Consider the following 27874-nt stretch of genomic DNA (forward strand, 5'->3'; position numbering starts at 1 on the left):
ATTGCATTTCCAGTCCAAATGGTCTCCAGATTTTATTCGTTTTCTTCAATATTCTCGTCACATAGGTTGTTGCCGGTCAGGGTGTACATGAAAAAGAACAATTAGTTGTAGTACAGATACAATAATGAGTCCTGTCACGGTCGCCAGTGTAACAAATAAAAAATAATAATAATAAAATATAATAATAATAATAATAATAATTGTAATAATAATAATAATAATAATAATTTGTTAGTTTGTTTTGGATAAGTAATTGAGGGATTAAAATTTACGCCGTGAATTTATCGAGCTTCGCACGTCCGAAGATGTACGGAACGTAGCCAGGGCTCATCATGTATTTTTTTTGTAGACAGAGTCTAATATCTGACCTCACCATCAATCATGAAAATGGAGAGACTAAAACTACTAAAACAAAGAAAAGCATACGATTAAATAAACATATATTCATTTCAACACATACATTACGATATAAATTACACTTACGTAAAATTCTAGATAAATAATGGCAGATCATTCACAAATGAGAGCGACTTATTAATGCTGCGCCTCTTTTCTGCTAATAAATATCAATATGGCTAACTGTGGAGCCGCACAAAATATTAAGCCCTTCTAGGATAACGAATAACATGAGAGTGATGATGCCTACTGGCTGTGACAAGAGAGCGGTGTTAATTGCTTTATTTTGCATTCTCTTGTCTTAAAAATCGATACATATAATCTAAGTTAACTAAATTAAATATTGTCTGTGCTCGAGTGCAAATGGTTCCTTAAAAGTCCATCAACAAAGGAGGTGGCTTACAAAACACTCGTTCGACCTGTACTTGAGTATTGCTCATCAGTGTGGGATCCGTATCAGATCGGGTTGACGGAGGAGATAGAGAAGATCCAAAGAAGAGCGGCGCATTTCATCACGCCTAGTCATTTCGCCCATAACAAGAGACTTGCCTTGGTACAGTGACATTGCCCTGTCTGCTATGGTCATTACTGTTTTGCAATGCCATTTTCCGCAGAGTGCAGCTAGCCTCATCCTTCAATTCCCTCCTGTGTATGTTATTCTGATGTCACACTATGGCTACTGGTCTGCACCTGCTAATGCAATACTCATTATGGCTTTCTAACTACTTCTTCTTACTTTGCTAAAGACTTCTTACTTTGCTAAAAGACTGGGTGGCGACACTCCACTTCATCCCTCAATGGAGAAGACCCGGAACCTCGAGTCTTGCTTTGGCATAGTTCTCTACTGAAATTACGTTTACCATTAATCTATAAAACAAGTACATATTTCTAGAGTGGCTATTCTTAACTACTATACGATTCCTACATTAATCTTCAACATCGTAAATTTATTTTTCATCTCTCGCTTGGGGAATCCAATATACAGGAACCTGGATTACCCCTGGATTGGGCTTCTGCATGGCTCATCGTTTCAAATACATAGGATCTAGGTAGAGCAAAATCAAAGTTTCTATGGCGATGGGAACTGCGAGACTCAAGGTTACAGTTACTTGACATCAACTATCCAGATACTGTTCCACATGTTGCAACAATTGCTCTGCAGTGATTTACATCTCCTCCAACTTAATGAATGGTCCAGGCCTGGTTTGCAGGGGTCGATAAGTACACACCTCTAGAGGTTTGTATGACCAATACAGCTGTGGCTGTGTTACAGTCAACAGAGTAATTCCCATCATAGTAGCTGATAAATGAAATTTCAATCCCATAATATCGTCTGTAGTCCCAGTGATCAACAATCCTCTAGTTTGTAACTCCAAGCATCTCAATCCCATGAGTTTCCCTTGCCCATAGCAACTATCAACAACTACTATGGAGGTGTATACTGAGTATATCCAATGCAAACACGCTCTCTGAAAATACCGTTCTGGCATGTGCTCCTACCAATTATAACCTTGTGAATCAGGCGTATGGTGACTACACTGCTCTGCCATTGCTGGAGATCACCCTCGTTCTTAACCACATGTCGATCCGTGTTTTCCACCACTAGTAACACCCGAGCGGAGGTATCGCTTACAATAATTAGAATGCGACGAGTGTCGCTAACAGTACAGCTCAATACTGCATTGTCGGTCGCGTTCCCTTTGCCGGAGCGTTTAATGCACTTTGTTCGTCGAAATAATAATAATAACACTGTCGTAAAACATTACACTCTTGTTTCCTCCACGTTTTCTATTATTTCATTGTCATTTCTTTCCCGCGGAGCATAAGCCATACCGCCAAGAGTAAAGTCAATAACAATAATGGTACGATCCACCGATTATACGCAAATGCACAACGCTTTATCGGCACAACTGCAATTTTATGCCTGATGACTAATATCTCTCATTTGTATTATTAAAAAGCATACTTAACACTTATTAAGATTTTATTGGTTTGAACAGTTTTTATACATAGCGCGACACCAGCGATATCTGCCACGGGTGCCACTTAGCTATATGAAAGTAAGCAAGCCTTATAGGTCCTAGACTGCAATAAAAATACAACAGTTTCAATGAGAAGGCTGTGCCTGTTTATTTATTAATAATTTGTAAAATCGTGGTTCTATTTTTGAGACACAAATCACCAAATCATTTTCTAGTTGAAGCCTATTTCTCTTCTTAGTTTTAATATTCACCAACGCTAATTCACCAAGGTGGGAGGTGACGAATGGCACTAATAATTTCAAAGTTTCCTTTGCCAGCTGTGGATAGTCTTCTTTTCTCTTCATCCAGGAGACGTCAGTATTTTGTGAACTAAATTCCATTTTAAGCATTCTGTCAGTTGGTAAATCTATAAATATTTCTTTCATCATCGTGCTCAGATCAACCAGTTGTACTGACATATCTAAAACAGGATTTAGTATTCATCTATGACCGTTGTCAGCGCCAAATTTCATCTCTGGAAAGTAACTTAAGTTTCTCTTCCAAATTATGCAAGCTCTGTATCATGCAAGGAATGTGAGAACTTAGTACCACCGAATGTTCCATTGCAATTTCTTCGACAATCGTCTGAATACAAGGGAAAGACACAAACATCATCTTTTGTAAAAACGTTGACCACAAAATAAGTTTTGTGAGGAATCCTTTGATTTTATCCATAGCTGTTATAACGTTTTTTTTCTTTCCCTTGGTGGCTCTTGTTTAAAATATTTAGGTGGTTAAAAAGATCGGCGAGAAATGCAAATTTTAATAGCCAGACAGGGTCACAAAAGTAATTCGCATATCCAGATTTAGAATCTTGTAAGAAATATTAGCAATTCACCTTTCAGTTCCAGAACTCGTGGCAATACCTTTCCTTTGGAAAACCACCTGACCTCTGTGTGATAAAGGAGATTTTGATGGAGCGAACCCATGTCTTCACAAATGATCCTAAACAGTCGAGTTTGCAACACTTTACTTTTAACAGGGTTTACAACTTAAATACCTCTTCAAGCACATCATTTAAATCTGAAGTTAAAATCGTGGCTGCCAGAGCTTGTCGATGAAGAAGGCAGCGAGTCCACGAAAAATTTGGCTTTATTGATTTTTAATTTAGTGACGAGCCCACTTTTATTGCCAGTCATAGTTTAAGCACCAAATGGCGATACATTTTGTCCAATCAATCTCGGAGTTGCGAGTGCTTTCTAAAAACATGTCATACATTAGTATTTGCAGGGAGTGCTTTGCAAAATAAAATGTTTTGCGTGATACTTTCATCTGCTTCAAGGCGCACAAATATAGAAGCTGAGCACAATCTGGAACATCAGTACATTCATCAAACCGCAAAGCAAAATGTGGGCTCTTCTTTAATTTTTCGACTAACTGTTCTCGAATGTTACCGGCCATATCGTTTATTCTGCATTCAATGGTGTTATCAGAAAGTGGTATGATTTTTAGCTTTTTTTCCTCTTGCTTACCTAACATAATTTCAACCATGTCCAGGGCTGCTGGCAAAATACGATTCTTCGCATCTGTATGCGGCTTCCCTGCTTTAGCGACTCCGAATGCGACTCAGTAGTTAGCTAGTAACGCTTCCTTGTTGACACTGGATACCTAAAATCAGATAAAAAATATTGTTAAATCAGAAAAACGAATAAAAATCAGAAACATTAATACCATTTTAAATCAACAAATAACGTTACTATTTTATTACCTGAATCATAGTAGTTTGTTGCTGGTTAAGTGTTTTCAGTTTCCTTTCGAAGAAATCCGACGGTTTATCAGCTTCCTTGGAATGCTTAGTTGAGAGGTGATTTAGAAGCTTCGATGGTTTCATACTCTCACGTGACAATACTTCGCCGCAAATTACACATTGAGGTTTATTGTTCATGACAGTAAAACCATACCTCAGATAACTGTCGTCATAAAGTCTATTTTTTTTTCGATTTTGATTCGCCTCCGTCTCTGCCATTTGTACCAGACATGGAGAGCTGCACAGATCTTTTAAGAAAGTTGTCCATTTTATGCTCGCTCAGAGCGAAGCAAGAAGACAATAATCATGTCCGTACTTGCTGGCATACTGGGACAACTGATTGTAGTGACTGAAAACAAGCGACAATGCTCCCCGCTGGCCCCTGCTCACCCCCACCCCTCTACCACAGCAAAGAATATAATTATATCTCTGCCCTCAGAGCACTGCGACATATTTTCATATTGCACTTGATTTCTCGATCACTATAGTATCAATAGAAAGAAAATTAAATAGGTTGTCTTTGAAATCGCTGACACACTTTTATTATGGTTCTGGGGGTCGCCAGAATATTTTTATTTGGAAAGGGGTGGCGTATTCAAAAAGGTTGAAAAACACTGCACTAGATGCTCCTCGCAACAAATCAACATTAACAGCCCTCATAAAAAAATGTTTTCCCACTAAGGACCACTATACATTGTTGAAGGTCAATTGTGGCATGATGTTGATGATTAAAGTCTAATCCTTCACTTATGTGAGACACCACTTCCACACATTGCCTAAACTTGGCCGTTTCAAACGAAAAATTCGTCATTAGTGACCCCAAGCGCCATATATCACTACCTACTTCTCCATATGACTGTAACCTAGTGGGTTTCAACGTCTCCTCTCTACCAATTCTCTTGAGGCTACTGACAAAGGCACTCCTGTGTCCAACACCACTCCTGTTTCTCTGCTTCCCGTAGCAATGCTTTATTTATCTCCTCACTCTGCATTAACTCATAAGTATGTATTACCTACCAAATATCACACCCAATATGGCACATTCCCCCTCTGCATTCGTTTTCACTGCATTTATCTTTACTGGGAGTTCCTTCCAGTGGCTTAGGCGTTCCCTCTTAAGTTTAAAGGGTACTTCTTACCACCAAGACCATCTCTCCTGCTACCCCTCCACCCCTGTTGTTGATCCATACCACCAACAATACCACTTCTATTAAATTGTTGGAAGTCCACACTATCCTTGTTACCTCTCCATGGCTGGTAGCACTGCCTCTGTACATATCTCACACATCCACAATTAAGAGATTTTACATTTGATGTAAACTTTTTTTTCGATCACTCACACCTGTTGACGCATAGATTATGCCATACTTCAGCACTAATCTAAGTGTTGCACAGAAATCTTTAGGTGCCACAGTGTGCACCTCCTAGACACCTTTAGTGCCAAACCTCTCAGTAAAGCATCAAGCTCCTGTAGCAGTGCTTTATTTATCTCCTCACTCTGCATTAACTCATAAGTATGTACATCCAGTTTCCTAATTCTATTTGCAAAGCCTTCTACTACTTCATTATGCCCTTTGGAAAACACATTCAACTGTTCCTGGAAAAACCATGCACTGTTCTGTTACCTATTCCTTTGTTCTAATCCTTGCATGAGTAGATCAAAGCCTCTGTGGAGCGCCTCTGTGCGCCATAAGAACTTCGTTTCTCCTGTTAAATGTAATAATTTCCTATTTGTCCTACTCCCTATGTTGACCGATGGCCTGAGTTCCTCCACAAACACTATCTTCAGATGACTTACCATAAAAGGGAAACAAGATTACCCACAGCCAGATCAACTCCCCGAGTCTGTGACTTTTAACACCTGTATTTCCTACTTTTTCTCCCCCATTCATTGCCTGAAATCACTTTGTCTGTCCTTAATTGAGCTAGCTGATTCATCAATGGCTGTACAGCATCATCAATGGTAACATCTGGTCTCTCTGATTTTGCTTGCTCATTTTCATGACTCAGAATTAATATCCCAAAACAATACAGAAATGTGGCTACCTGTACTAGCAACCCACTTAATTTGCCTTATCATAAGCTACCTGGACACTCTACATTGTCTAGCAATGTCCCCAAAATGATTACACATAAAGCAAGCAATTTCTACAGACTCAGCACAAGGGGCAGGATGTCCTAGCAAATTGCAGTTTGTACAACACAGGAGTACTAACCACTCCTCTCTAGATCTCCCCTTAGACTGTGATAAGTCCGCTGGTTCCTCCAGCTGTACAAAAGTAACCATAATATTATCATGCCCCTTAATCACTGACCACATGATTGTCACCACAAAAGAACATAATAGTCTCACTAACCCCAAATGACAATATTATAATTGTAGGATGTGTCTCTCACATTGTGATGTGGTGGTGGTGGGGGGGGGGGCGATGGTACACCACTCTGCTAACACCACTCTAATGGGTGCAGCTGCACTCAGTGGGGCGAATGGCAGCCGGGAAAGAGTGAAAACACTGCTGACAATGAAGAAGGCTTTTATTCAATCAGTTTTCATTGTGTCTCGGTGAGGCAAAACACGTCTCACTTTGTTGACCCTGGCTGGCACTGACTTACAAGCACCTGTTTCTGCCCTCGGGAGAGGATGCTGCGTAGGAGCCTAGCAATGCTGACGGTAGGCCCATGAGCGACGAGTGGTCTCTGTAGGCTGCTGTAGCAGTGTCAGCAGTGCACTATTGTTCCATCGATGAGGACGCCTAGGATAGCCCTTTGGCCCCAATCGTGATGATGTGTACAGACTGCTGTGTGCAGTATTTGCTGTTGCAGGGTTTGGGTGGTGGGCAGTGCTGTGGTACTAAGGCCCAGGCCAGAGAGGGAACTCAGTGCTGGGAGCAGCAGATGTGGGTGATAAATTGGCGGTGCTGTGGCACTAAGTCCCATGAGGAACTTGGTGTGAGGCAGCAGCAGGAAAAATCCGATTTCCAACTCGTGGCTGCCCTCAGTGATGTCCAGTCGTCTTCCTGGTAGGAATGGCGCTTACATTGTGGTGGTGGTGCTGGACTCCGGTGACGAGAATGATTCTGCCTCAAAATTCTGATATATTTATATCACCCCAAGGCGCATTTGTTTCACTAAAACCTGGCACCTGTCCATGTCACCTGTAACAAGAGACTTGCCCTGGCGTGGTGACACCGATCTGCTCGCTATGGTCGTTACCAATGCGTGGTGCCATTTTTCGACCATAAACAGAAATTTCTGATGTAAATACTATAGTGGTGAAGGTAAACATGTACTTGTGGAATGGATACAAAGATGCCAGTTACTACATTATAATTGTATTGAAGGGCATAGGTCTTGTAATTGGTAGGAATATTCCCCGAAGCATGAATCCTCTGTAATCAATAAAAATAATCAAAGTATTGTTAACCCTCGATACCTAAGCGTTTGTACATGCTTAAGTTATTACACATGCTAAAATTCAAATTTAATATATAAGAGTCAATATAATTGATGAAATGTTGTACCAATTCTGAGAGATGAATTTTCTTTGTTATTTTATTGAAAAACCATTTACACAAATACAGTGGATTGTTAAAGAACATACATACAGTGGCAGCCATGTTGGCATAATAGCACAGTACTTTGTGTGATTTTGGATGGAAAGCATGTAGCTTGCTAAGCAAGATTCATTTTCAGTATTGTAAGTATGTTAGAAATTACTTAAGTTTTTGTAAAGAAGGTTGAATTTTTCAAAATTACAATAAACAATATTCTGAAACTTAATACTTGATTAAATATTCATTTGACTTTAACAGTCTATTTAGAGTTGTTGACTACGAATCCAGGACTATGGCTGCGACAGATACTATGGATGAGGACAAACCTGATTTTAATTTTAACTATAAACAAGAAACGTTTCAAGTGGTGTATGGAGCTGGGATGCAGGGTAATTCTGTAAATTAATCTTGTATTTTGTTTCAGAATTTATTTGTTGAAGTATTGCGGAAGTTCTTTTGTGACTATTGGAAAACAAGGAAAATGAGCAGCACTACAAAGAAGAAATTAATGATGTAAAACGCCAGAAACGTGCTAGGAAGAAAAAATACTGTGAGTGCAAACTTTATTTGAATTTTTACTTGCTGAAAATTTTCTCACCTGCATTGTCAGTATGGAGGACAATAGGGAGGTTAACGACAATAGGGATGTTAACGACGATAGGGAGGTTAATGTGAATATTCAGATCAGTGTAAATGCTGCTGATAATAATACAAGTATTTGCTCATCAAACCAGGAAGTAAATGATGTAGTTAATCAGGACAATGAAATAGGAGAGAATAGTTATCACAGTAATGTTTTTTCACCTTTTTGCAGGTTTGAGTCAAGTGTGTTCAAGTGATAGATTAGTTCAACTAATGGAGGAACAGAAAAAGTCGATTGATGAACATAAAATCTTTCTCGATCAAAAATTTTACTCTATTGAAAAGAAATTAGATGGGCATGGGAACCAAATTCGTGAAACAAAAGACAGCTTAGAAAAATGTTGGGTACAAGTAGACAAAAATACCAAAAACGTGTCAGTTATAGAGGGGGAAATTTTCTACCTTAACACAAGAGCAGCAGAATTTTCAAGAAAGGTTAGCTTCTGTAGAAAGAAAAGACGATAGTTTCGAAAAATTAGCAACCTCAGAATTTCAACAATTAAAAATGTTTAAAAAAGACGTGGTGGAAAAATGTACTGAAACCGATAAAAGCATACCAAACTTTGTCAAAATTGAGAATGGCAATTTTACTGAACTATAAGAAAACATAGGTACATGTTTAGGGCGCATTTCAAATTTCAGTTAAAAAATTCAGGTAACTGAGGACACTGTTACTACAAAATCTTTCGGCAACTACAATCACTTTTGGAACAATATCAGTATCAAAACCCATTCAGGGGAAGGGAATATACATCCTGTCGACTTTATGTTTCAAATTAAAGACAATTTTGAAAGTAAGATGAGTGACAATTTAAAAATAAAATTCATTGAAAGATTCTTGTACGCTGAGGCTCTCTCATGGGCTAACCAGACAATCAAACCTGATATGTTTTTTTTTCTAAAGTTGCACGTGCTTTTATGAACAAATTCTGGTCAAAAACTAGACAAGCCAGAATCAAGTTTAACAATTTTGTGAGGACAGTAAGAACAGATGCTATTTCAAAATGATGACAACCACAAAACATCCTGATGAAACTTCCTCAGGACATTGCAAGCTCTTTTTGCAATTTGGGGGTGGCGAACCCAAGGCTCTGAGCTGGTGTGGCTCATCCTTTTTTCAAGTCACATCCTCTCTTACTTTTAGTAGTAGTAGTAGTAGTAGTAGTAGTAGTAGTAGCTTTATTCATCTGCAGATCTCTTTTTACAAGGATATAGGACACGTCAAAGTATTTACACATTTACATCAATTTAAAATAACCATTATTATTATTATTGTTTGTTTGTATAACATTTTTTATCAAACCCCTACTCTGTTTTATCTAAGTAATCCTTCAATGTATAAAATGTATTGCATAACAGGTACTTCTTAGCTGCCTTTTGTAATAAGTGTATTTTTGCAATTTCTTTAACCTCTTTTGGTAATTTATTGTACAGTTTTATTCCTAGGTAGAAAATGCAGTTTTGAATTTTATGTTTATTTTTTCTTGGTAAATGTAAGTTGAGTCTATCTCTTGTTACATGGTCATGGACAGAGCTGTTTGTGCAGCAATTACCAATGTTATTTCTGACGTGTACAACTGACTGGTAAATGTATTCACATGGAGCAGTTAAAATTCATAGTGTTTTGAACATATCTTTACAGTGAGCTCGACTAGTATTTTTGGTTATTATGCTTATGGCTCTTTTCTGGACTTTGTAAACTGTGTTCATATTTTGTGCGTTTGTTCCCCAAAAAAGAATGCCATAGTTAAGAATTGAGTGTACATTTGAATAATATGTAACTAAAAGACACTGCATGTTACACACTGATGATAGGATTCTAAGGGCATAACATGCTGATGACTTTCTGTTTGCAAGTACCTTTGTGTGTTCACACCACTTCAACTGAGAATCAACATTCATTCCTAGAAATTTTGCATTTGTTACACAGTTTATAGAGGTGCCATCTACATTTAATTTAACACGTCATTTTTCCTCTTCAAAATGAAATTCATCACATTAGTTTCCTTTATGTTCAATGTCACTTTATTGCTTATTGACCAATCATAAACTTTCTTGAGAGTTTCATTTGCTTTCTTGGCAAGAAGTTCTCTTATTTTCTCAGTGACTATAATATTGCTATCATCAGTGAAGAGAATTTTTTCTCCATGAGTAACACTACTATTAAAGTAATTTATATACACTCCTGGAAATGGAAAAAAGAACACATTGACACCGGTGTGTCAGACCCACCATACTTGCTCCGGACACTGCGAGAGGACTGTACAAGCAATGATCACACGCACGGCACAGCGGACACACCAGGAACCGCGGTGTTGGCCGTCGAATGGCGCTAGCTGCGCAGCATTTGTGCACCGCCGCCGTCAGTGTCAGCCAGTTTGCCGTGGCATACGGAGCTCCATCGCAGTCTTTAACACTGATAGCATGCCGCGACAGCGTGGACGTGAACCGTATGTGCAGTTGACGGACTTTGAGCGAGGGCGTATAGTGGGCATGCGGGAGGCCGGGTGGACGTACCGCCGAATTGCTCAACACGTGGGTTGTGAGGTCTCCACAGTACATCGATGTTGTCGCCAGTGGTCGGCGGAAGGTGCACGTGCCCGTCGACCTGGGACCGGACCGCAGCGACGCACGGATGCACGCCAAGACCGTAGGATCCTACGCAGTGCCGTAGGGGACCGCACCGCCACTTCCCAGCAAATTAGGGACACTGTTGCTCCTGGGGTATCGGCGAGGACCATTCGCAACCGTCTCCATGAAGCTGGGCTACGGTCCCGCACACCGTTAGGCCGTCTTCCGCTCACGCCCCAACATCGTGCAGCCCGCCTCCAGTGGTGTCGCGACAGGCGTGAATGGAGGGACGAATGGAGACGTGTCGTCTTCAGCGATGAGAGTCGCTTCTGCCTTGGTGCCAATGATGGTCGTATGCGTGTTTGGCGCCGTGCAGGTGAGCGCCACAATCAGGACTGCATACGACCGAGGCACACAGGGCCAACACCCGGCATCATGGTGTGGGGAGCGATCTCCTACACTGGCCGTACACCACTGGTGATCGTCGAGGGGACACTGAATAGTGCACGGTACATCCAAACCGTCATCGAACCCATCGTTCTACCATTCCTAGACCGGCAAGGGAACTTGCTGTTCCAACAGGACAATGCACGTCCGCATGTATCCCGTGCCACCCAACGTGCTCTAGAAGGTGTAAGTCAACTACCCTGGCCAGCACGATCTCCGTATCTGTCCCCCATTGAGCATGTTTGGGACTGGATGAAGCGTCGTCTCACGCGGTCTGCACGTCCAGCACGAATGCTGGTCCAACTGAGGCGCCAGGTGGAAATGTCATGGCAAGCCGTTCCACAGGACTACATCCAGCATCTCTACGATCGTCTCCATGGGAGAATAGCAGCCTGCATTGCTGCGAAAGGTGGATATACACTGTACTAGTGCCGACATTGTGCATGCTCTGTTGTCTGTGTCTATGTGCCTGTGGTTCTGTCAGTGTGATCATGTGATGTATCTGACCCTAGGAATGTGTCAATAAAGTTTCCCCTTCCTGGGACAATGAATTCACGGTGTTCTTATTTCAATTTCCAGGAGTATATATCAGTAACAGTATTGGTCCTAATATGCTACTTTGCGGAACCCCTATATTAATGTATTTTGTTTCTGATAAGTGTTTTACTAAATGTTTAGATCTATTTGAAGTATGTGTTATCTCTACTCTTTGTACCCTATCTCTTAGGTATGATCGAAACCAGTCATTAGCTACCCCTCTTATTCCTAATGTCTCTAATTTATTTAATAGAATCTTGTGGTCGACTGTATCAAACGCCTTAGAAAGATCCAAAAATATGCCTGTGACACACTCATATTCATCAAGAGCATCAAGTACAACTTTTGTGAATTATACTATGCCTGAGTCCATATTTTTGCCACTTCGGATACCAAACTTTGATTCACTTTAAAGATTGTATTTACTCAGGTAAATCATTAATCTGTCTTTCATAATGGCTTCTATTATTTTTGAGAAAGCTGACAGCAGGGAAATGGGCTGGTAATTTTCTATGTCTTCTGCATTACCTTTCTTAAGCAAAGGTACAACTCTTGCCTGTTTTAACTGTTTTGGAAATGTCCCTGATGTGAAGGATTCATTTATTACATTTGTTGAGGGGCCTTGTGTAATCCCTATGCATTGTTTCAGTACACATATTGCTACTTCATCTAAACCTACTGACTTTTTATTTTTTAGTTTTTGAACAGTTTTATTGACTTCATTCTCTGCAGTTGGAAGTAACATCATTGTATTTACTGGAATATTATTTACAGGTGCTATATTTGTTTTGGGGAATTTTTGCTGTAACTTCTCTGCAATACTTGAAAAATGCTCGTTTACATAGTTTGCTGTGCTGTGGATCATTTATTACCTTATCCCCTTCCCTTAGCAGTATGTATTCTGCATTTGTTTGCCTCTCCCCATTTCCTTTTTTGTAACATCCCAGACTGCTTTGGTTTTATTCTCTGCATTATATATTATTTTGTCATGAAAAGACTTTTTTGCAACAATCAGCACCTTCCTATAGATCTTTTTTTTCTGTGATAGAAATTTAACAATTCTGGATCATTGTGAATCTTTTTCATAGAATTGAAGTGTTTAAGTGTTTGGGATGACTTATGAATACCTGTTGTTATCCATCTGTTTTTGTGAGATGTTGATACAAACATGCATACTTTTGGAAATGCCTTTTCAAAGCTCAGTTTAAACAATATGGAGAATTTAGAGAATTTCATATTCACATTGGTTTTCTTATACACTTCGTCCCAGCTTTGTTTTTCTAGCTCTTTTGAAAAATCTTTTATTTTGATTTCTGTTAGATATTGTTTGTAGGTCTGTAGTTTAGGGAATAATTCGATGCCTGATTTTACTGTTGTTATTTGACAGAGATGGTCTGATAGTCCAAGATCTTTTACAGCTACATCACATTTTTCCCTGTCCATATTTGCGACCACATGGTCAATTACTGATGCAGTCGTTGTAATAACCCTTGTTGCACTATTGACCAATAGGAACATGCCAAAACTTTGAAGGATGTTTATGAAGGTGCTGCTGGATTTATTTATGATATTGGTGTTGATGTTACTGTCCCCACACAGAATAATGTTGACTTTTGTACTTGAGACTTTATCTAGAACTTCTATTAATTTATTGAAAATAGTGTCCACACTACCACTGGGAGATCTATACACATAAAAAATAATTAATTTATTGATGATATCAAGCACTGTCAGTTCAATAGCTGATATTTTGAAGTGTTTGTCTTCACTTGCTGTAATGAGGTCATGTCTTGATTTGAACTGTGTTCGTTTTCTGATATAAATGCATGATCCTCCACCCCTTGAAGTAGTTCTGTAGTAAGAATTTGCCTTTTCATGCAATGATAATACTAAATGTTGGATTTCTGTGTCTCTATACCAGTGCTCAGTAATACAAACTAATGTGCAGTTGAAAGATTGGAGTTCAACTTCTAATAGTATTATTTTATTTTTTATTGATTGCATGTTTTGATGAAGGATGGTTAAGTCTGTCCAAACTGACCCTTCTTCCACTATCCATGTTCTACAATGGTTAGTAAATCAATAATTAGTTAATAGAGAGAAAATGTTTAAATAAATATAACTGGTTAGAAAATGTTATAATGCAACACATGTATGATTTTTGAGGAGAGTTGGTCTGAAGTTTCCTTATGATGTCTGTGCAGTTATCGTGAAGTTCCATTACTTTACATTTTGGATATGATACTCTCATAGTGCTGATAATTTTGTGAAAAGTTGAGAAAATGTTTAGAGTTGGTGTGAAATTTACTTATGATGTCTGTACAGTTATAGTGACATTCTATCACTTTACATATTGGATGTGATTACAAGTAGGTTAGACCATTTATAGTCTCCTATATGTGTTCTGATTTAAACATTAAGACTGACTAGGCATGCTAGTTTGTCTGGTTACTTTACCAATTATGTGAAAGTCACTGGATACGATATTGACTCAATATCAGATATGAAAATATTCTATGTCATGATCTTGTCTCTATTACTCATTGGAATTACTGAATACATGGCAAAGTAACATGTCTCAACAGGATTTACTATGTTTATCACATCAATAGCTCAGTCTGTGGAGCACTAAGAAAATGGAAGCATAGGCTAGAGGCAGTTATTGGGACAGAAGTGTTTCTGATTCCCAAGTTCTGAGATTCATAGTTTTTCTTTTAATGTTATTTCTACTACCTCAGTGGGCATTGTGGTCAGCCATTGGTAGTCTTGTTTAATAATTCTTTTATCTTTTAGTACTATAAGATAGGGATGATGGTTGCTACTTGTCTAGTATCCGTATAAATTATACTATCTGGTTGATATTGATTTAAGAGGTTATGTATATTACTTTCGTTATAATAGCTATTTAAATCTGGAAACTGCTCAACTTTCAGTCTCATGTAATACAAAATGTTTCAATTAGGTGCTGTTCAATGATGCTGTACGGTACAGCAGGCATATAATCCTTTTCTCTCTCTCTCTCTCTCTCTCTCTCTCTATATATATATATATATATATATATATATATATATATATATATATCAATTAGGTTTCTAAATATTGTAACTAAAGATTTCCACAGGCAAGTGTTGGCCCATAATCTGATTTCTAATGTGATATACTCATTGAAAACTGATTCAATTTTATGTTATTCTATCATTTGTATTCTGATGGTCGTAAACAATTGCTATGTAATGTGCAGCAAAAGACGAAGCTATGGAAAAATAGTATTTCAGGAAGTTTCAGTATTTCAAAGATTAGGTATTTGTCTGAAGCTCATGAGGATTTGTATTTGTGGTATAGCTGTTGTCCTTGCAGACATCTGCTCTCAAATGGATTCTAGATTATTCATTATTCCTTACATGACAACGAAATATATAAGTCATACCTTTGGAATAGCTGAACTAACCATTTTTCTACCCAACGTTTGACCCATTCAAATATAACCTGTGATACTTCACGCTTTGCCTTAACCTATGTTGGAACTTACCTGTACATGTGCCCAATTTTATTTGCTGTCTGATCTGATGTTGCTGGATCATGTCTAATGTGATGACAATTAATGTGAAGTATGTCAACCGGTTGTTGAGTGCTATATGTTCTGGAAGTAACCTGCTGGTACTCAATTTATAAATCTGATTCTACGGTTGCATGTGGCCATGTTGGCTCACACTCTCCACAGGAAGATGCTGAAAATTTGGAATGACGTCATTTAAGCTATGAGAACATGATGCCTGTGACAGTAGTTGTGGGCAGATCCCTCTATCCATCCTTGTGGTTTCCTGACCTGAAATGTTCATGGCAGTTCAGTTACTCTAAAGTCTGAGTTTGACTTTTAAAGAAGTAAGGACTTTTGGTCCTGCAAATGGTACAGTCATTATGTCTTGGTGTATTTCAACAGTTGAAAACTGACATAATTTTTCCAAGAAAATTGATGTCTAAAAGGCTAACAATTACTGTTTCTTGTCCAGCATGAAATGGAAACTGGATCAATTTGCTTTTAACATATTATATTTGTTTAGAGGCGAAGTAGAATTATGTTATAGTAACTTATTTGTAATGTTGAGTATATGAATGTAATAAACAGTTAGGTAGGTTAGGACAAGACATTGGAGCACTCTATTATCTCCTAAAGTTTACTCTCTTTGATTAGGGAATATATTATATAAGTTGCTTGACAACTACCTTTACATGATACGATGCACACTGTCGTCATCTGTTTAATTTGGTTTATCTTTACTTCGACAACTCTTGATATACTGTTACATGCAGTATAAGTCTCTCTAATCACTCATTGTCAATGTATTCTCAAACTTAGAACTGTTTATTTATACATGCTGCTGCATGAAATATCTTTTACCTCTACTTAATACAATGATACACTGCTGTAAGCAATATAATGCTCTATAATCGCTCATTGTCAATGTATTTTTAAACTTATAACTGTTTATTTATATTTGCTGCTGCTTGAAATATATTTTACCTCTGCTTTATACAAGGTTAATTGAAGTTTATATACACATGAAATATGCCCTTGGACTTGAAGTAATACTTTGTATATGCCTTGTCGATTGGAAAGGGAACATATATGACACTTGGCTGAGATTTCATTAACTTAAATTTTTATATCTCAGACCTGCTTCCTGCTTAATTTTGAAAATGTGACATAATTTTTTTTGTCATGTTCACACTTGACTTTACAGTGTTTAGCAAATATATGGATGCATGAGAAAGTTCTTCTCATAATGTGAACATTATCACAGTTTGATGATCAGCCCAAAGAGGCATTTCACTTTGTTTATTTATTGACATGGAATAAGCTGAAACTTGATATGATACTTGTGTACCTCATTTCTATATTTTCATGTTTATGTACTAATTATGTTTGAGTTGCAACTGATATCAGAGGAACACAATAATTCTGTACCTCACTTTAGTTTTTCCTCATTTATGTATCAGTTGTCACACGTTTCTATATTTCCATGTATTTGTAATTAATTATGTTTGATCAAAACCAGATATTAGAGGGACTGCTTGTAAGTCAGCTGGTTGTAACTAGCATTTGTTACTTGAATCAACCAACACAGTGTTAAATATGTCAATTACTCTGTCCTGCAGAATGCTAATTATTTACCCTTCATCGATTGGTTAATAGGGAATGTTGGGGTTAATTTTCAGGGACTGTGAAGGTGAAGCTGTGGCAAGTCCATTCTGCAGGGAATGCCAAACACACTTTTCCCTCTGGTGCCACAGTGAAGTACTGGAACAGTGGGGATACTGGGTAGGGGGGTTTCCTATCTTTGGGGTCTGTCATCTTTTCTTCTTCAACTCCAACACTCTGAATCTTCAATTTCATTTCTTACTTCTCACCAGAGTACCAAGCTATCCTTCCATCTGTCCACATGCATATGTCTCTATTGCTGAGCTCCTTCCCATTTACCGTGTCAACACTTGTCATTGTTGACTAAAGCCTATTGTATAAGAGGATCTGGGCAACAAGCTAGCATTTCTGCACTATTGAAGATACTGAATTTACTTAAATATGTTTTATGTATAATGCCCAAATATAATTGTCATGAAGCATCTGTCACTTATGAACCAATTTACCAATGTATAATGCCCAAACATAATCGTCATGATGTTTCAATAACTTATAAAACACAGCCAATGTGATGTATTAGTCACTTATTCAAGTTATTGTATATTGTCACTCAAAGTAATATGTAACCACACTCTTATGTCTCATTCTGTTATGCCTTAGCACTTACTGTGAAGGGAAAAGCAACAACTGCATTGTGCAAATATTCCTAAAAAATACATTAATTAATGTTTGAATGATTTTAAAGGTGGGAAGGAGGTGTTGGAAGTGTCCTGACAAATGAAAAATGTAAAGATTGGACATTGGTCAGACATTTCATTCTATGTATGTAGGGTGAATTATGTTAACTGCTGATGAACTATACTCCAAGAATTTACTTGTACTATGTTATAATAATATATTTGTTATTCAATATTATATGTAAATGTCAATGTAAATAGCAGAGAATAGTGCCGTAGCACTTGAAAATTTTGTACTAGTATGATTTGCATGTTATGTTATCAAAGAACAAGTTGAAATTGCAATATGAGATTTAAGACAGGAAATGTGTAAGTGTGAACAGTTGGAATTTTGCTGAATTGAACTATTCTATTCAAAACAATCAGTTACACAATATATGATGGTCATAAGGAGTGAAGTATGAGCCACATTCCAGGTTTTGCAATGAAGAACTTCCGATGAACAGAGATCTACAGTGAGCTTCAGTTCAGTGCTCTTTGTTGCACTTAGAAGAGACTGAACACTTTGTTATATTGTGGTCTAACACTAGGTGTACTTGCCTACAATACGATTTAATATGGATTTTGAGTATTGTAGTATCTGATACTGCCGCTTGTTCCACAATGCGTCAACAATATTGAGAAAGAGTTACACACACCAGTGTCTCCATTGCACCTGGAGGTTCTAATGACAGACATAATTACTCAGAAACAAGGCCAGTTCAACTAAGTTCCATTAGATAATTTTTCTGATTGAAATAGATGTACCTCGTATTCATGCTGAAATTGAAGCTACAGACAAATCTTGCGAATTAACTTGTTCTTTCTTTGTGCTATTAATTAATATTTTGTTTAAACTAGTTGAATCTGATGCAAGATAATTTATGAAAATTTTACATATTTGGTTGAAAACATAGTTCAATTTTCATTATGATGTATGTGTACACTTTATTTTGGAGAATAAGCATAAATATCATCTCATATCTTACATAAATTGCTTGTTCATCCAATTGATTGTAAAGTGAAACTGTTACGTAGATCTGTCAGAAAAGGTTTTGTTCAACTTTTAGTTGCACAAATCCTTTTGGGGGTTACTGGGACATAACAGTCCACTGAAACCGGTTTAAAAACATTTTTCGTCAAACAGAAATTTCTGATGTAAATACTATAGAGGTGTAGGTAAACATGTACTTGTGGAATGGATACAAGGAAGCCAGTTACTACATTATAATTGTATTGAAGGGTATAGGTCCTGTAATTGGTAGGAATATTCCCAAAAGCATGAATCTTCTGTAGTCAATAAAAATAATCAAAGTATTGTTAACCCTCAGTAGTGTTTGTACACGCTTAAGTTATTACACACTAAAATTCAGTCATAAGTTTAATATATTAGAGTCAATATAATTAATGAAATGTTGTACTAATTCTGAGAGATGAGTTTTCTTTGTTATTTTATTGAAAAACCATTTACACAAATACAGTGGATTGTTAAAGAACATACATACAGTGGCAGCCATGTTGGCATAATAGTGCAGTACGTTGTGTGATTTTGAATGGAAAGCGTGTAGCTTGTTAAGCAAGATTCATTTTCAGTATTGTAAGTATGTCAGAAATTATTTGAGTTTTTGTAAATAAGGTTGAATTTTTCAAAAATTACAATAAACAATATTCTGAAACTTAATACTTAATTAAATATTCATTTGATTTAACAGTCTGTTTACAGTTATTGTCTATAGATCCATGACTATGGCTGCAACAGATAATATGGATGAGTACAAATCCCGATTTTAATTTTAACTAGAAACAAGAAACGTTTCATACTTCATGGCTTCCTCACTGCTTTTTATTACTTTTTCTACAAGACTTAATACTTTTGCTTATAGACTGGGAAGCAACACTACACAAGAAATTTCACAGTGATTTACAGAGTATAGATCTAGATGTAAATGAGAATGCTTTGCAGTCGAAGCGACTAGAGGATTCTTCTTTGAAAATGCTAAAAGTATAACAGTAGTTACGAAAATGTGTTAACACATTATTATCATATACTACAAACAATACATTTTAGCAGAAATCAATCTTTTAAAATCATCCCCTCACTCTAAGGAAACTTTCTGAGGCTCCCATTAAAATGCGAGAAAGTGTGAAAAACTGATGCAAATAAAAATAACAGATAATATGAGGAGTAAATGTACAATGCATTTAAATCGATCATTTCACACTAGGATTTGTAAGGAGTTTCAAACAGAAGTGAGTCCACAAAGTATCATGCAATGAAGCCAGCTTATGTTTTATGTGAAACTAAAACAAATATGGAATCATTTATCCCATCCAATACTGTGTCATGGATATGAGCAAAATTTAGTTAATACAAGAAACATATTTAGAATGCAATTCTATACAAGAAGATCGTAATCAAAAACTGAAAGTGATGAAACAAGATTTTGTTTCATCTCAGGTCAGATGAGTTCTAGGTTTTGACAAGAACTGAAGCGCAATTATTTGTGCTGGATAATGGCCACATGGTCGAGACGCAATATTAGGTATTACAAGTGTGTGTGTGTGTGTGTGTGTGTGTGTGTGTGTGTGTGTGTGTGTGTGTGTGTGTGCGCGTGTGTGCGTGCATGCGTGTCGTCATGTTCATGGTAGAGATGATGAGAGAAATGTGAGGGTGACACCCAGTCTCCATCCGACTGAGAGGTCGCCATCAACAGTGTCAAATGCTCTAACTTTATGACATACTGTTTTGGTATTGAGTCCAAGGCATTGGCACAAAGACAGTTGGTCAAGGTCTTTTTGCCACCAGTCCTCCTGTTCCATCTGCTGTAAAGGCATAGGGAAAATTGCCAACAGCACACAGTGTACCCAGATGGTCACTCATTCAAGTACTGGCCATACCCATAGGTGCTCAACTTTGGTGACCTGATAGGAGATGGTGTATACCCTTTGGGATTTACAAAATTTTATGTGACTGTACCCCAGCTACAAGAAGTTAATCTTAGTTATTGATTAATATTTGTCGAATGTATTACTTTGTAAGGTCACAGAAACGTTTCAAAGTACCCACTTGAGCATCAGACTGCGGGGACCACCCATAAAGTATAAATGAAAAATATTATCATCTAATACTCGTATTTTGCAAGGCAAGACTACAGATGGGGTTGTTAGACCCATCGGGAGGTTCGTCAGGTGGTAGATTGAGGAATACTCACTAGATATAGTGTACTCTAATGTTACCGCTGGCATTCCCTGCTTGAGAGTACTTAATCAAGGTATCAATTCCATGAAAGTTATCTGGCAGTCATATGTCCATAATTACCTTTACCTTTAAATTATAAATCAGAAACGCATCGTGTTAATGGAGTAGTACTTTATTCTTAATTTGAGGTGTGTGCACGCTTCGAATTTGAATAGATCTTAATGATGGTTGTAAGCACTATGGGACTTAACAAGGTGGTCATCAGTCCTCTACACTTAGAACTACGTAAACCTAACTAACCAAAGGACATCACACACATCCATGCCCGAGGCAGGATTCGAACCTGTGACCGTAGCAGCGGCGCGGTTCCGGACTGAACCACTCGGCCACAGAGGCCGGCCAGATCTTAATCAGTTTACAAGCTTTTAAGCGAATCGTAATTGCAATATACAGGGTGTTACAAAAAGGTACGCCCAAACTTTCAGGAAACATTCCACACACACAAAGAAAGAAAATATGTTATGTGGACATGTGTCCGGAATCGCTTCCTTTCCATGTTAGAGCTCATTTTATTACTTCTCTTCAAATTACATTAATCATGGAATGGAAGCACACATCAACAGAACGTACCAGCGTGACTTCAAACATTTTGTTACAGGAAATGTTCAAAATGTCCTCCGTTAGCGAGGATACATACATCCACCCTCCATCGCATGGAATCCCTGATGCGCTGATGCAGCCCTGGAGAATGGCGTATTGTATCACAGTCGTCCACAATACGAGCACGAAGAGTCTCTACATTTGGTACCGGGGTTGCGGAGACAAGAGCTTTCAAATACCCCCATAAATGAAAGTCAAGAGGGTTGAGGTCAGGAGAGCGTGGAGGCCATGGAATTGGTCCGCCTCTACCAATCCATCGGTCACCGAATCTGTTCTTGAGAAGCGTACGAACACTTCGACTGAAATGTGCGCGAGCTCCATCGTGCATGAACCACAGGTTGTGTTGTACTTGTAAAGGCACATGTTCTAGCAGCACAGGTAGAGTATCCCATATGAAATCATGTGAACGTGCTCCATTGAGCGTAGGTGGATGAACATGGGGCCCAATCAAGACATCACCAACAATGCCTGCCCAAACGTTCACAGAAAATCTGTGTTGACGTGATTGCACAATTGCGTGCGGATTCTCGTCAGCCCACACATGTTAATTGTGAAAATTTACAATTTGATCACGTTGGAATGAAGCCTCATCCGTAAAGAGAACATTTGCACTGAAATGAGGATTGACACATTGTTGGATGAACCATTCGCAGAAGTGTACCCGTGGAGGCCAATCAGCTGCTGATAGTGCCTGCACACGCTGTACATGGTGCGGAAACAACTGGTTCTCCCGTAGCACTCTCCATACAGTGACGTGGTCAACGTTACCTTGTACAGCAGCAACTTCTCTGACGCTGACATTAGGGTTATCGTCAACTGCACGAAGAATTGCCTCGTCCATTGAAGGTGTCCTCGTCGTTCTAGGTCTTCCCCAGTCGCGAGCCATAGGCTGGAATGTTCCGTGCTCCCTAAGACGCCGATCAATTGCTTCGAACGTCTTCCTGTCGGGACACCTTCATTCTGGAAATCTGTCTCGATACAAACGTACCGCGCCACGGCTATTGCCCAGTGCTAATCCATACATCAAATGGACATCTGCCAACTCCACATTTGTAAACATTGCACTGACTGCAAAACCACGTTCGTGATGAACACTAACCTGTTGATGCTACTTACTGATGTGCTTGATGCTAGTACTGTAGAGCAATGAGTCGCAAGTCAACACAAGCAACTAAGTCAACATTACCTTTCTTTAATTGGGCCAACTGGCGGGGAATTAAGGAAGTACAGTACATACTGACGAAACCAAAATGAGCTTTAACATGGAAATTAAGCGTTTCCGGAAACATGTCCACATAACATCTTTTCTTTATTTGTGTGTGAGGAATGCTTCCTGAAAGTTTGGCCGTACCTTTTTGTAACACCCTGTATGTGCAAAAGAATCTAGAAAAAGTGGACACTCTTTGATAGTCAATATTAAGGGAACAAAATGACATACCGATACAATTGTTGCTCGGGGGGTAGGATCTTTTATGTGTTGAAAATGACCCCCATTAGCAACCAAACGTCGATGTCGCTGAACTGTTGCCCGAACTACGACTTTCAGTGTTGCCAGTGTGATACTCGCACGGGACTGCTCGATGGTTTATCGTGACTCGTTCAGTGTAGCTGGCTTCTGTTGATAAACTCCACTTTTAAGTTCCCCCTTAGGTAGAAGTCAAGAGGTGTAAGCTCTGGAGACCACGGTGCGGCCTCAACAGCTCTTCTTCGACCTATCCATCGCCCAGATAGATTTTCATCCATGCCCCAGTCGCGAGCTATGACATCTTTGTGGTACTGAGGCGGAGCGTCATCTTATTGTAGGTAAAATCTTTCATTTCCAAACACCTCTCAGATGGTAGGTAAAATCGATGTTTACATCATATAAAGATACACCTCACCAGTTATGGTACCTTCGAAGAAGAATGGACCAATCAAACAGTGCGATGACAGATCGCACTAGACATTAACATTAATTAGACAAACATTAACATGTTTGTTCACGTGAACGTGAGGATATTCAGGAGCCCAGCACACACAGTTGTGTCTGTTTATAGTATCATTCAGTTTGAAGTGCGCCTCGTCAGACCAGACGATGATCCCTGCAAACTGTTCAACATCGCAAAGCATGCCTTCAAACCACTTGCAGTACTCTGTTTTTGGTCGGCGAGACCTTTCGTTATGCACATCCTGAACAGTAATGTCGGCTTCAAATTTATCTCGAATACGATAAATTGTTGTACATGTCGGCAGCTAAGCCCCGTACATGTAACGCCATTGGCGTTGAACTCCATGTTTTCGTACTTCCAGTACTATGTAAGTAGGGCCTTGCGTTGCTCCTTACTTCATTCATTGCTGCACTGTCATCTGTTGGAAACAATGAGACAGGGTCTGTTGAGGAAACAATGGACTACGCTACCGCGCAAAATTGCAATGAAATTTATCCAAAGATATTACCTATCAGAGAGTGTGCATTTTCTGGACCCCTTGTACACCAATGTTTCCAGGCTATAAGATATACTTACTAACTTATTTTCTAACAATGAGCAAAGATTTCACCCTATCAAATGTAACAAAATTACCCCTCTCTTTTATAATTGCCGACGGGAGATTGCGGAATTAGAGTTCTTTACATCCGAAAGAAAATAAAGCAGCCGACCACATACAATAGTGCTTACGCAGGAAGAAATCCCCTCGTCTCAGGGTTGGAGAGGGGCGAGGGGAAATATGACATTGCCGCCGCGTGGTACAGGGACTTTAGAGGAGAAATCTTTACTACGATACTACCAACTTGCACTGCATACTGATTAGGAGCTATGGTGTATGTTACACGTGGAAATAATGTTATAAAGACGGTTGTCTTCAAAGGCAGTGTTTATATCTAGCAAAGACTGTGGGATCATATTTAGGCTGTCGTTATACTACCATCAGATCGTTGAATTTGGCACAAATAGGAAACAGAAGACAGTCGAAATGAAATATCACGAATATGCCGATGCAGATGGAAGCAAATTCGGGTGCAAGAGGCCTTTTTTCTGCGTGAGTACTATCCGTGGAAGACAAAAAAACACACTCTGAAAGCTCTGGATTGTACATTAGCATTAATATTCGTTGTGTTTTATCTCCTACATATTCAGTTCAATTATTTTATCGTCAAACAACACCATTTTATTCCTACACTTTTTATCTAGAGGGATGTATTATAAATGAATGTAGTCTTATGTTTATGATTATCGCCAAAGTCTCATTATTTAGGAATTGTGCGTATTTGAACTGAGAGCAATTACACCGCTGCTGCGTCATTCGAAACAGTCAATAGCAGAGCATATAAACTATTCGCAGCATCCCAAACTAAATAGACAACTGTAAAAGAGCCAGGTAGTACATACGTCTGTCAATTTGATATATGCTTATGGTGAGTAATCACCAACTTTTTATTTTCAGCATTGGATTAAAATGAGTAACTACGAAACAGATTTTGACACAAGAACTCTGCTCAAGGACTTCCCTTACCCCAAAAAAGAAAATACGACGTATGTGCTATGTGCTGTTTTCAAGATGCCTGCTCAAAAACTTATTCATTTATCGTACCAGTCCCTGTAATATAGAGAGAGCACACTGCACATTGCAGTCAAACGATCTATTGACAAAAATGACATACAAAAGCACAAAAGTAGTACTGATCATACAAAAAAAAGAAAGAAGTGCAAATATGACGAAATCTTCAAAAGGTTTTTGAATACTGATCAAATAAGCTCTTAAGAGGAAAATCTTAGAGCTACCGAAGTGACAAACCTACCATTGTTTTAAGCAAACTCTGTCATATAATTCTCAGAAGCGCAAATCTAAGCTTGATCGTGTCTTGTATAGTGATTCAATATTTGCAGAAAAAGTTAAACTTGGAATAATGAAGGCATAACATTTGCTCATAAAGAAACGATAGAAGTTCTTCAAAGTGTCACATTTTTAGCATTGCTACAAACGCTTCTATTGCTATTGCAGGTAATATTTTATAACCAAAAGTCAAATCTGAAAACGTGCGTGCTTGACTTTTACAAAGACGCAGATGAAACTGCATTAGCCATTTATACAAATTTGGTAGCACATCTCAAGGAACGCGGTATTGCATCAAACTTTTTATCAGTTTTTATGCAGACAACGTGAATGTTAATTTCGGATGCCGTAATTCTGTTTTTCAGATGCTGTATAATGGAAACAACCATATTATTCCTGTGGGGTGTCCAGCACATATTTTACACAACAGTGTAAAAATTTCTTTGAGGTTAAGTAAATTTGATTGGGAGAACTTTATTCTTAAGCTCTTTAATCATTTTTCATACTAGGCAAAAAGAGAAAAAGTTTTAAAAGGCTTTTAGAAAATGCATGAATCTGAATTTGCTACAGTCCCACCACATGTAAATACGCGATGGGTATCACTACTTCCTGCTGTAAAGTATGCATTGAAATCTTACGGAATATTTAAGAAATGCTTCATATCTTTCTGGGGAAAGACGAGTGTTCTATTGTTCTCTGGAACATCTTTGACAGTGAACAAACGTAATTTTACGATGCTTTCTTCTAAAATGCACTGAAACCTCTACAAGGTGCTGTACAATGTCTTGAAAATGAAACACTGCCGTGTTAAGAAGCCTCGGAGTCACTAACAACTAAGGCAAAGGACTGACGAATTTTTTGGTTCCACTCGCAGCAGTTTAATAAAAATTTTACTTATTGAAACTGCCTCAGTAATAAAAACAGCTTGCCATTCATAGTATAAAAATGTTTTAAAGTATATAGAAACAAGGTACTAGCTTAATGACAACAAATGAAAATTCTTTAAGCCTCTATCTCTACATGGTGACACATCAGGTTAGGTATCAATTGTTAATATTATTGTAAAACTTACGATTGATCCTGATTTTAAAATGGAAGATCTTTATGAGGAAGTTTCTAATGTCAAAGAAGTACTTAATGCAATAGTACAAAACAAAAACTCGACAACACTGCAAAAATAGCACACTATACTCGAAGGCCATGTAACGTTCTTTAAATTTATTGCAATACTTAAATGAATGCCTAAACTGGGAAAGTGTACAAAACTGGAGTTATTGTGTAGCGTGTTGTAACTGCAAGTGGTGTGCTTGCTCTGTGTTATTGTTGGCAATACTTTATACGAACTGATTGAGCAATGCAACTTCCAATACCGATAAAGAAATACAGTCACTGCAAAATACATTCAGCCCCTCAGGTTCTGTATCCTCTGGCCCTGTTAAGAGCTGATAACTTTGGTCCCTGTGGATATAACAACCTCTAAACCAGCAACGATGGATCGTGTCGTATTCTGCTCTCTCATGAAGAAGAAAAAAATTAGTAGCTACAGGCTCAGCGGTGTGCAATGCTGGTCGTCATACTTTGAATTCATAGTTTTTTCAACCTTAGGTAGTGTCTCATGGTTCATAGGCACTAGATGATGATCGAGTTCTATCAAAGTCCGTGCTGTTCAAAACACACAAAAGCGCTGGGCGAGTTTACTCATTCGTTCGGAACGAGAGACCGAAGTTGTCTGCCGGCTTTCGGCCTGTCAGCGACGACAGAATTGAGTCGCACTCCCTGCAAATTTTACTGGAACGGTTTTAAAGAAACCATTCGATAAAAAAATTCATATTTGGGTTAATTATAGCTTTGTATGTCAGCTTCATGATGACGTGTACATCGATCGTTGATGGGCAGAGTTATTAAGATATTTGCACTGAAGTGATATAAAGCACGAAGTTCGAAAAAGTTTGCAAAGAAAAATCGGTGTCCCTATGATATTGCTTTTGGTGCATATTACGTAATATGTTGCTCCGTATGAAATTTAGCTGTTGTTGTTGTGGTCTTCAGTCCTGAGACTGGTTTGATGCAGCTCTCCATGCTACTCTATCCTGTGCAAGTTCATCTCCCAGTACCTACTGCAAACTACATCCTTCTGAATCTGTTTAGTGTATTCATCTCTCGGTGTCGCTCGACGATTTTTACCTTCCACGCTGCCCTCCAATACTAAACTGGTGATCCCTTGATGCCTCAGAATATGTCCTACCAACCGATCCCTTCTTCTAGTCAAGTTGTGCCACAAACTTCCTCATTAGTTATGTGATCTACCCATCTAATCTTCAGCATTCTTCTGTAGCATCACATTTCGAAAGTTTCTATTCTCTTCTTGTCCAAACTATTTATCGTCCATGTTTCACTTCCATACATGGCTAACACTCCATACAAATACTTT

General features: G+C 38.4%; 1 protein-coding gene across 1 annotated transcript in view; it reads right to left on the reverse strand.

Annotated features, from left to right (window-relative positions):
- Nucleotides 1–3994: 3994 nt before the first annotated feature.
- LOC126252127 (UDP-glucosyltransferase 2-like) overlaps nt 3995–27874 on the reverse strand; it is a 101275-nt gene continuing 77395 nt past the window's right edge. Inside the window, exon 8 of the mRNA XM_049952993.1 lies at nt 3995–4025. Coding sequence (XP_049808950.1) covers nt 3995–4025 — 31 coding nt within the window. The remainder of the gene's footprint in view (nt 4026–27874) is intronic.

This window comes from Schistocerca nitens, chromosome 4 (genome assembly GCF_023898315.1).
Source record: "Schistocerca nitens isolate TAMUIC-IGC-003100 chromosome 4, iqSchNite1.1, whole genome shotgun sequence".
In the NCBI taxonomy this organism is placed as follows: Eukaryota; Metazoa; Arthropoda; class Insecta; order Orthoptera; family Acrididae; genus Schistocerca; species Schistocerca nitens.